The 12297-nt window shown below is 36.6% G+C and overlaps 1 protein-coding gene across 1 annotated transcript in view; it reads left to right on the plus strand.

The window, feature by feature from the left end:
* Positions 1-12297, plus strand: part of MGAT4B (alpha-1,3-mannosyl-glycoprotein 4-beta-N-acetylglucosaminyltransferase B) — a 115837-nt gene that overhangs the window by 90822 nt on the left and 12718 nt on the right. The window contains exons 9-11 of the mRNA XM_026686389.2: positions 845-975; positions 6395-6502; positions 9453-9646. Coding sequence (XP_026542174.2) covers positions 845-975; positions 6395-6502; positions 9453-9646 — 433 coding nt within the window. The remainder of the gene's footprint in view (positions 1-844; positions 976-6394; positions 6503-9452; positions 9647-12297) is intronic.

Raw genomic sequence — 12297 nt, forward strand, 5'->3', positions numbered from 1 at the left:
CTAGGAAGGTTTAGTTAAAAATAGGAATGAACAAGAAGTTATTATAAATATTTATTAGTGGAGATATGAAGAAAGAGATTTTAACTTACTCTGAATCTTCAGCTTTTATGGATGAATCAAACTGTTCCCACTGTTTGTAAGTTATGGCATTTGCATTGTTGTGCAACTGAACAAGGACATAATTTTGATCCTTATGAAACAATTTTATAAGCAGAATTGCCTCCTTGTGAAAAGAAGCATTACTGCAGATACAGCTCAAAGGCCAATTATTTGGATTGATTTGGCCACCAATGCCTTGCCTAATCTTGTTCAAAATTAAATTACATCTCATACAAAAATTCCTATATGTGGGGGGAAATTGCATATAAAACTATAAATTCAAAAATGCAGAAATAACTTCCGGAAGACAGCACCATCGCATATAGAGTTGTTTAGATTATAAATGATTCAATTTTATCTAGCAAACATTTTCTACTTCTGTAAAATCCTTGTTGCCAGGAATTGCAGAACCTGACCTACTGTGAGGCAGGAAAAGAACTGACACATGTAATAAAACTTGGGACTGTTCCCCCACCATTTCCTGACCTGAAAACCATTCTGGATGAGAATACTGTTCCAAGTCTTTTCTGGTTAGAGCATTTTGGAAAGGTTTCAATGCTGAATCCTAATTCCCTTGACATGATCAAGATAGATGCAGTATATATATTGTTGTCTTTTCAAGAATTCCTAGAGTAAGGAGGATGTTATCTTTTGTTGATCTAGAGAGAGTATAGTTTTATTAAATGTTAAGTTATGCTAGTCTTAAGATTATATTTAACTTTTTTTTATCCAAATATGCTTTCAGGAAAGATGTTCAAGTCCTTGGATCTGAGTCTGATTGTGGAATTCATACTTATGTTCTATAAGGATAAACCCATCGATTGGCTTCTTGATCATATCCTCTGGGTAAAAGTTTGCAATCCAGAGAAAGATGCAGTAAGTTAGTCCTCTACTAAAAGAAATGGTTTGTTCTTTTTTATGCAAAAATGTTTGTTCATAAATGTTGTCAAATTCTGAATGGTTTTATGCAGTAAATATTTTTAAAATGTGCACTGAATCTTTTCCTTATTCCATATTTTTATCTTTATTATTTTACAGAAATAAAAAAGATTGTCTCCATCCTTTGTTTTAGTTGAAGGGAGAATAATTCCAAAAGCAATGGGCCATTAATCCAGTCCTAGAGATGTTTTCTTGTGGGAAACTGCTCAGAGTATTTTTAAAAATAGCCTTTTCTGTTGGTATAAAGAGAATAGCAGAAAACTTTGCTATATTTGTTAAAACTTTGTTAGAATATTATGGATATTCTATTACAATTTTAATAGGTTTTAATAATAATTTCTAGAGCTCTACAACATGTGGTCACAGGAAATTATACTATTTCAATTATTAAAAGTCCTGGGAAAAATAAATATGGCTATGAGACAATAAAGACAGGGACTTGGGCTTTGCTTTATAAATGAAAGAATCAACTCCTAGGACCTCAGTGCATTTATCTTATACTATTTACCCTATTACAATAGCAAATATATATTTTCTTGGAAAAAATGATATATTTGCTGCTTCCCCCTATATAATTATATTCCATTTAAAGCAATCTTTACCATAAGAAGGCTTTTTCCTTTGCCTGAATTGTCCATAAATTAGCTACTATTTTGTTGACATTGAAAGAATATTGAATAGGATGAAGGCAAATGAACAGTGGAAGTGATCAAAAATTATATTGACTATTACAGATTTTAAAAGGACATTGCTAATTCTAGAGGCTAATACACAGAAGTTGGACAATACATGTACAGTATACTTTGGAAAACAAGACTTGAATTAATCCTCATTCAGCATAGTCTATCTTGGTGACCTCGCAGGCAATGCAAAATTTTGAGGTCACCAAGATAGGGGTGATCACTAATATATGCTTGTGTTATTTCTCTAAATGCTGTCCTTCAATTTTTCAAGAGTTACAGATCACCTGTGCCCAGATGTAGAACCTGGCATTTCCTACAGAACAAAATGCATACATTCTTTTAATTTAGTTACGCTTGGAATTTAATACAAGAATTGGATTAATTTTAAGATAAGATCCAAATTTGCTATATCAGCCCAAAGGCCTAAATAGTTTAGCATTCTGGATTACATTATTGCACCTGGGATGTTCCTAAGCCTGAACTGAGGGAAAATAATCTCCTTCCACTGTGGTTTCCTACACCATTATGCTAAGCATACTGTCTATGATTCAAGAGTTAGCAGGCAGCTATCGATATTCAATATTCCTTCATACAAACTTGCCTGGCCTCATTCTAAAATGAACCAGATTGTCCAATGTTACAAAGATAAATTCCATGATTTAAAAATGTGCTGTGTGAAAGAAGTATCTGTTTCTTTTGATCCTGAATTTAATTTCAGTTATGGCTGTTCATAGGATAGCAGCAGATGTCATTATGTAATTGCATCATTTGCACAACAACATAATGACACATGCAACAGCATTTTGAAGTCCTTGTGGCCTGTTATGGATGGTTCCAAGGGATGATTTTGAGTATAATACTGGAAAGAGGGAGAAAATTCTGTCCGTGTTATCTGTGTCACTTATAATTTTATACCTTGGATGTCTCTTCAATTATCTGCCTTTCTTCCAGGCTGAAGAGCTCAGTTACTGTAATATTTCCTTGTGGAGTGGGAGGAGCTGCTTCAACCCAAGAATAATTTTGGTCGCCCATTTTGTCTCTTTTTTTCCCTTTCTTGTAATAATTTTCCATACTTTTTATCTTTTTTTTTCTACAACGTATTTTTTCACTAAATAACCTTTCCTTAATCTTTTTAGGTATAATGAGTAGAATTATAAACATGTATGATCTTGCTATTTATTTGTATGAGGACATTATATCGGCAGTTCTATTTTCAGTTCCCTCCCTAATGACTAAAAGCCTTGTGTTTTGCTAAGTGCCAGAGATGAGTTGTTGCTACATGCTTTTTCTCGGTTAGAAAGCCTTGAATATAGATAGTATTTCAGTGTCGTGTTGTATCCAAGCTCATATTTTTTTTCTACCCAGTTATTTTCCTTTATGACACTTTCCAAGGGCTTCCAAGAATGTATAAATCATTGTCTCTTTAAATATATAATCTAGTTCCAACATAGATTTCTGCTTCTTCTTATGGTTATATGACTAAGTTCTCACACCAGACTTCTGTCTTCAGATTTTTCTCTTGTAAATCCCTGCTGTTAACATCATCAAATCAGTAATTTGTAGGATTTATTTCCCAAATGGAAAATACGCCTGACCTGAAGCTTTGGGATAAGTGCTTTGCCTTCTGTGGAACTCCATTGTTCCTTTTGTATGAAAAATAACATTACAGTTTACCAACCCTTGCTTGCTGTCATTACTCCTTTCATTATTGCACAAGTAACAAGGATAGCAACAAAACACTAGGGGGAAAATAGATCTGCTGTTTATGCAGTGTCCCACTTATCCCCAAGAAAGCAAAAGCTACTTGCTTGCAATAGTCAAGAATGCTCTTATGAACAAAGTCTGATTTTTAATTTTCTAAAGTAATGAGAGTTAGATTAGGAGATTTATACGGAACAGAGCTGCAAGAAATGATTTTGCAATCCCAACTACTGCAGGTTGTACAGGCATGGGAGGGCTGCTTTTCTAAATCTTGTTCTTTTGAACCAAGGTACAGTTAATGCTGATTAACTAGATTAACAGTTAATACCGATTAACTCACCCACTAGATTTTAGTGGGTTAACAAGCTTATTCAAAAGGTGAATTCTGTCCAGGACAGAATAGTCTTGTTTCCATTTATATTGAATAGGTTTCCCTGTCTCCAAGCCTGAAAGATTCATTTCTGACTACTAAAAAAGCATGTCACTCTTTCTTGCAGCCAGCTATAAACAAGATTTCATATCATGGAATTACAACAAAACATTAACACCCTTTATGGATCCCATAATCCAACCCAAGGCAATACCTTTAGTAAGCCAGTTTAGACTTTTTGAAAAAATAGTATATACACGTTTTTTTTTCTCAAGTGTTATTTATTAGGTTAGGTAGGAAATGAAGGAAAGTGAAGAGTGAAAATAGTTGGTCAAGACTACATTTTCATGTAATTGCAGTGAGTCTGAACACAGAAATAGCCAGCAGTAATATACATTGATTTATGATTTGATCATTTCAGATTATATCAGTATTTCTGGATGAAGAAGCAACATTCTTCCCTTCCCCCACAAATATAAGAGTTGGTCTTCCATTTTTGAAAATAATCCTATTAGCATATTTTAATGAAATGTTCAGACCCTTGGTAAGTGAGGTAAAATTCAAAAACAAAAAGAACTTATTTTAACTTGAAACTGAATAATTCTGGCACCACTCATCTATAAACCAAACCTAGACAGTTCACAGTAAAACCAATTGAATAAAAATATAATAAATAATTATGGAAAACAATAAAAGAAACAAACAAGAACAACCAATGTTAGATCTGGGTAACCCAGCCAGCCACAATTCAGCAAGGGCTACAGGCACCCTAACCTAAGGCATGGGAGAACAGCCAGGTCTTTTCAGAATGCCACCCAAATAACTGAAGGAATGTCACTAAACATGGCAGGTGCTGAGGCAGAGAAGTACATTTTCAAGGGCCTAATTGATTACATTGCTTATTTGAAAGGATCCAGAGCACGCCAACTGTGTTGGATTGAATTAGTCTGACTGACACCACAGGAGATAAGCTGTCCACCAAACAAGCAGGCCCTGTGCCATTAAGTGCTTTATAGGTCACAATCAGCACACATGGAAGCAGACTGACAAGCAATTCAATTTGCAACAGAGGTGTCACATGGGCATACCACGTCATGCCCACCACTACCCATGCCATTGCATTCTGGACATTAGAGGGTTCACAGTGGTCTTCAAAGGCAGCCCTGTATAGAGCACATTGTAATAGTTGAGCTATGAAGTGACTAGGACTTGAATGAAGGGCCTCCCAATCTAGAAAAGAGCACAACTGGTGCACCAGATGCAGCTGGGCAAAGGGTTCACAGTTTCATGAACACAGCTTTTACTTGATCTTGAGGAGGAACTGTGAATCCAGAAATAACCCCAGATTGTGTATCACTCTTGAATGTGACCCCATCAAAGGTTAAAGATGGAATATCCCTTGGATTTTTTCCTAACAGGTTTTAGTAGTTCCAGCCAGTAATTCAGGCTGGAAAATTTCTACAGCTTTATTCCTAGCATACTTAGAGAGTCTCAGGTTGGGAAAGTAAATCCTAATATATTTTCAATTTGACCTGCAAAAGACAGATCTGATAGATTGATTTTGAGAAAAATTAGTGTTAACAGTGTAATTCTTTATATTTATGGATTAAACTTCTGCTAGAAAAAAGTTAACAATTGAAATTAACAGGATACGTCAATTAGAGTGCATTGTATATTTATGTATGTCTTTATATATGTGTGTGTATGGAAATTAGGTAACTAAAAAGGAAAAGGTGTAGAAAAGTTTATATCTAATCAGTCATAAGGAAGTTTGGATCTCTTGAACGAGGCAAATGGAGAATATGTCAAAGAATTGTTTTTAAAATAAGCAAGAAAACAGGAGGAAATATAGTTAACCTTTTAAAACTGCTACTTAATAATCCCAAAAATTAATAACAGATTTTTGAGACTCTATACCAGCTAAATGGTTACAGATGTCAAAGATTTTTCTGTTTCTATTATCCATCTTCAAACAACCCTGACAATATTTTCCTTGAAAATTAACAATAAATTCTCCTTTAATATCCATATAAGAAATCAGAAGTGAATCAGCAGCTTAAGAGCTTTATAGAAATCTATTTGAACTGAAAAACTGTGCATGTATTTAAGTGCCTTTTAACACTAAAATAATATTCTAGTATTAAAATATCTTAATTTTATGGTAGCATTTAAGAAAGGATTTCTGTGGAATTTTCATTTTTAATTGCAATTCAAATTGGTCAATTGACTTCAGTCCATACAGCTGTTAAAAATAGCTATTAATTTAGAAGGCAGGTGAGAGGAATAGTTAAGGTTTGTTTGGAACAATCACACCATCTGGGTCCCTAAATAAAGATAGACCTAACATTTGAATTTAGCAAGGCATTTTCTAAGATACTCATTTTTGGGGCAATATATTTGTGTTCATAACATTTCACTATACTTGGAGTGGAGGAGGACAAACCAGTTTAGTATTGTCATGAACCTGTGGGCTCGGAATGCAAAATGGGGAGAGGACAAGATGAACCTAAGTGAAAGTAATAAACTATTTTCCATTCTGTGCTTTGTTCTTCAAAACTGAAAGATTAAATGTTTCATCCTGCTGTGCTGTTTTTCTCCCCAGAAACATTGTGATAGACAGAAGGCAAACCTAAGAATCCGCTTCAAGCCTTCACTCTTCCAACATGTAGGAACCCATTCCTCTCTGGCTGGTAAAATACAAAAGTTAAAAGTGAGTAGAGACTGTCACAGTTATGGAAATGAGGGAGGGGAGAAGGAGAGATAAGAGAGATGCAAGTGGCAGAAAAAAATGTTTGTTGCTTTATGTCAGGGGTGTCAAACTCGTGTCGTCATAGTGTCGTCACATGATGTATCGGGACTTCTTTCCCCTTTGCTAAACCGGAAAAGGGCATGGTCAGTGTGTGACGCATCCGGTCCACGGGCCATGAGTTTGACACCCCTGCTTTATGTTAACTATTTAAGTATTCAAGCAGTATACGTAGTCCTCATTTAACGATTGCCTCATGTAGCAACCATTTGGAAATGATAGTAAATGAAAAAGCAACTTTACAATCAATCTTCCCTCTTATGACCTTTGCAGGTGTGTGAAGCAAAGGAATGTTGAAGTACAATTAGTTTCACTTAACAGCCACTTTTCATAACAGTCAAGTTGCCAATCCCAATTCTAACTAAATGAAATTGTTAAGTGAGAAATACCTAAAAAGTTATTGCTTTTATTCCCTGCATTGCTGAAAGTGGCTCGGGTGGAGTAAAAGAAGATTGTAGAATGCATGAAGTCTGGCTGAACCAATTGTGCTTCAAACTAGCAGACTTGCAGTATTTTTTTTTTCTTTGAGCTTAAATTTTACTAAATCTGGATTCCAGTGAAGGATCTTGTAATGCTACACATCCTGGATGTCAAGGAATGGAGCCAATTTCAAGACAGATGGGGGGAGAAAAATGTTTTGAAAGTAAAAATAACTTCCTGGAGGACAGGAAATTCCTGATGTAGCTTAGTGCTCCTGCTGTCACCTATTGTGAGGTTGGGTGGCCATATAAGTGTATTTAATAATAAATAAAATTTACTTGTGAATCTGTATAAGGGGTATGTGTATTCATGTGCATACACAATTTATGTAGCTTAACAGATTTGTGTGTAAAATGCAATGGGTTTTGAATATGTGAAGCTGTTTTGGAAAAACAGGTGCTGCCTGATAACAGGTCTATTCCCTGAGGAGTAAAGGCCACCTGTGCTATTCTGCAAAGAGAAAGTAGATGCTTCAATGATAGAATATAGTGCAAATTGTAAATGGTTCAGAAAGAAAAAAGAGGCATCAGGTCAAGAGGCAAGGGAATTGGAGCTTATCCACTTTGATGAAAAGAGAGAGGGGCTAGGATAAATTAATTATGTATTTTGCCATTTGTCAAAGCCTTAACACTACAGTATCAAGTCTGAAAGTAAAGGAGAGAGGATGAAGGGTTCTAATATACAAATAGCCCTCAACTTACAACAAATTTAATGACCATTTGAAGTTACAACAGACTTCAAAAAAGCTACTTAAGTTAGAGTTGCTATCTCTGCCATACTCCATGCCCCCCCCACATACATAATTGTGTTTGGGGTGCTTGGAAATCAGCTCGCATTTATGACCACTTGCAGTGGCCCATGGTCATGTGACCATGATTTATTAGGTTTTTTTGCTGGTTTCTGGCAAAAAATGCCCATTTGGGATATTGGGTTTGCTTAAAAAACATAATGACTTGCTTTATGACCATAATAAATCAGATGTAAAATCAAATTGATCACATCCTCAACTTATGACTGCAGTGACTTACAACTGACGTTCTGAACTCCCTTATGACTTGTGGTCGTAAGTTGAAAACTCCCTGTATTGGGCTTATACATCTTACGTATACTTGAATTTGGGAAGTTCCGTGAGTGCTGCTTCTTCCTTTTATATTGTATAATGATTTAATTAATGAAGGGATAGTTATTTTAGTTCAATTTATATATTTGTTCCTAAAATTTAGTTCACATGATCAGAATTAAAAGAAAATATAACAGTAAATATACACTGAAATTCCCCCTTCTCATTTACTAGTGGTAACTTAGTGCTGTGAGAAAAGGAACACTTCAACATTCTTTCATTTGTTAATGTTTAGGATTTCTACAGACCCACATCCATGTTATATCAAAAGCATTTTCAAGCTGCCTTGTTGGTGCCTTTTTTCAAGATTGTGACCATGATAGCTCAAAAGGAAAAAAGGAATAGCCCTCATGAGACCGAAGATGGCGGAAATTCACCCTTTGTGCAGGGATATGTGTCAGTCGTGATATGCAGAGAGAAAGACATGAGTTTGTGATAGATTGGCCATGCAGAGCAAAGGAGGAAGAAAACTAAAAGACAAAGTAAAGGCTTTGTACCTGACCAGCAGGCTGGATAATGATTTTGTCAAAAGAAACAATTAATATACCGAATAAAGTCATAAAGATTTGGGTTGAAAAAAAAAAAAGTTAAATCTGTCCCTTAAAATCCTTTTAGAGCATCAAGTAGAAGATATTACTCAAGAGTTTCCAGGGAAAGGCAAAGCTTTGTTCCAGGTAAACCAGTGGTTGACCTGGCTGGAAACAGCAGAGGAAGAAGAATCTGAAGATGCTGATTAAACCAGCCAAAGCCTTAAATTGTGCAAACATACTGTTGTATATAGACATTTGCATACTCGTAATACTGCATTCTGATTGGACTACCACAGCCGCCTATCGATTGGTTGTTTAACAACAGTTGCGATTGGTCCGCCTGACGGCGGGAGGTTTAAAAAGATGTCATTGGCCGTGAGCCGCGAGCAGCCGCTATAAAAGAGGCTGCCGCGGCTCCGGTTCAGTTGAAGTTACTGAGAGCTAATAAAGAGCTGAATTCAACTCCGGTCTCAAGTCTGATCTTTTCCCGCGACAGAACACATACTGTTGCTATGATGTAACTGCATTTGACCTAACCACTGCAAAAACTCATTCCGCTGTAATGTTTTCACAGTATTTAAAGCAGTAGCGGGTCAGTAGGACTTGTTTCTGCATAAGGGTTTTTGTAGTATGTCTTAATCATATTTTCCACAGATGTGTAATATAAAAAGGGTATGTTCCTCAAGGAAATCATTTCAGTTTTCCTTTTATCTTGTATGTTGAGGACAAAGATTTTGGAAAGCAGTCTCTTCGGAAAGAGCACATGAACCCTCCTGCAGAAGTGAGCACAAGCCTGAAGACCTACCAGCACTTCTCCTTGGAAAAAGCCTACCTGAGAGAAGACTTCTTCTGGGCATTTACTCCCACAGCGGGTGACTTTATACGCTTTCGCTTCTTTAAGCCGCTCCGTATTGAACGGTAAGCTTCAAGGCTTTGGGAAGCAAGAAAGGGGGAAGTTTAGCTTGTGGTTGAAAGTCCCTTGTTCTGCTGAAAGATAATTCAACTGAAAAGCAGATTGCATGTCATTCCGTTTCTTCCCAGCATGCTCCAACTCTTGTCTTTTTCTTTTGAGTCTTTCTGCACTACCTAAGACAGAACAATCTTAAGGTACATGATAAAATTGTTGGCTTGCTCAAAGTTACTACAGAAGCTCTACATCTGGCTTGTTGGTGGTGCCCATATCACATTGGCTTTCCATCCTCCAAGCTTCCTGCTTGACATATTTGTTTCTTTTATCTAAAAGCAGTAATTGCTACTTGAAACTAAGGAGCCTTGATTAGATTTTTTTTTTATCTTGCATATATTTTCTCATAATTAGATTATATCTGACACAAGTTATTTTCCACATACTGATACTGCTTAAAATGTACAGAAAAGCAACTAGTATAGTCTTAAGCTCCCAAGTCATGGTGAAATGCTGTTCCTACGGTCTCTAACACAAGCTTTGGAGTTAGTGAAGGTTGCAGTCCAACACATCTGGAGATTCCCAGGATGGATAAAACTGCCCTAAAGCTTCTGGAAGATATAACAATGAGATATAATGAGAGAGACTAGTTTAGCATTAAATGAGTCTGGCTCTTGATATCCAAAAATAACTGTATGTAAAGTTCTACAATCTTAACCCAACATGATCAGGAGCCTCTGGGCAGACATAGACCTGTAATAGGAGGAAGGGTTCAGATGTTGCAAGAAATTTTTTCCTTATATTCTTCTCCCCAAAATTCACCCAAAATGCAAGTGTGTACTGTTGTCTAAGAAGATACATTTGTTTTTGGTACAGCCAAAACACAACGAAGCCTTTCTTGTCCTTCACCTTGTTGAAGGACTTCATGAATACTTTTTCCTTTCCTATGTGCCTTATTCAACATTAAATTTATCTTCAATTCTTCAGTCTGAATTTTGGCAAGTACTCATAACAGATGGGGCCTTACTGGCAACTATGCTGAGCAGTACCATCCCTAGGGAAACTTGTCTAAACTATAGATTACAATTGTGGCTTCAGAAAGCAAATAATGTTTATTTATTTATTATATTTCCCAAAGATTCGTGGCATTGCACAATTAAAATCAGGGCACATAACAATAACTCAGAGAGGAACACGCTAAATCAACCAATAACATTAAATATTAATAATAACATTACAGCAAATATGAATAGTATCCAAAGACTCAGTGCCAGCCCTCAGATGTTCTTCTAAATAGTTTTGCTTTCAAAGCCTGCTGAAACCTAGAAGCAAAGGGACTATCCAAATCTCTGGAGAGAATCTCTGTTTTGAAGGGTGGTGTTGTCACAGAAAAGCACAGATTTCTCACGGAATCTCCCATGAGCAAGGACTTACAGTTAGGTCCCCTAGGATAAGCACACTGGGTGGTTAGGAGCTCTTTGAGGTAGATGGTCAAGCAGGTATTTGAATACCAAGTAATGTAGGCTTTGTAAATTAACACCAGCAGTTTGAATGGTATCATAAGGCTATTCACAAGGAATTTAGTGCCTGCAACACAGATGTTATGAGTAACACATGGGCTGGTATTTTGTATCAATGGTGATTGTTAAATAATCTTTAGAGACCAATCTTTCCAGGAGAGGGCAAGGGCCTGGGTCACCTTCTCCAGGAAGGGTACATCAACTAAAGCTGGGTAAAGATTCCACCTCTCTATCAAAGAGCAGCTGTGATTCTAAGGGAATCCCCAAATCATATACCTGCTACTTCAGGGTGAATGCTACCTGAACCAGAGTTATCACTGGAGTAAAATACAGATGATATCTGGGAAAATTCACTGGGCTTCAGTTTCAACTTGTTTCTCCCCATCCAAAAAAAGAAAGATGAGTTGTGCAACACACCCTCATTGAAGTAATTAGTAGGAAGTTTGGAAACTGTATGGTGGTTGTATTACACAGCCAGCTGAAGGAAGAGTTTCTGTATAATGGATGCATTAGTTCCTCCTTCAAGTAAGATGGTACCAATGCCTGCCAGGCCATGTCACAAGACTTTACTTCTATAACCTCCATAGATCCTACAGAATAATGACTTAAATGAATTTGAGCAACCTTACTGCCAAAATGTTGCCCGAAATTCTCACTGAAGCATATGCACAGAAATTGATTTTTTTTTAATTGGGGGAAGGGAGTGACAAAAAGGAATGAACCATTCTAAACAAGGCTTCTGGGCCATAGACAACCAATTCAATAAAAGTGGAGAATTAGAAATATCCATCACCCTTATTACTAGGATCCATTCCTATGATCTATGCAGGATTCAGGGAAGCAAGAACCTTTCAGGAAACGAGGAAGCAAAGTCGCAGAATTATTATTAAGTCCTCCATTTGTGTAGAGCAGAACTGTCAAACTCCCGGCCTGCAGGCCGGATGCGTCATGCACTGGCCATGCCCATGCCCGATTTAGCGGAGGGGGGAAAAGTCCCGATGTGTCATGTGACGACACCGTGACAACGTGAGTTTGACATACCTGGTGTAGAAGCATTCCTTTGTTCTACCCTTTTGGACTTCTTAGGTTATAAAATTATTGCCTTCATTAATTTTTCTTGTATTAGGATTCTTTAATTTTGTTAC

This window comes from Notechis scutatus, chromosome 2, assembly GCF_049901735.1.
Source record: "Notechis scutatus isolate UNSWTSFEM ecotype Mainland chromosome 2, rNotScu1.2, whole genome shotgun sequence".
In the NCBI taxonomy this organism is placed as follows: Eukaryota; Metazoa; Chordata; class Lepidosauria; order Squamata; family Elapidae; genus Notechis; species Notechis scutatus.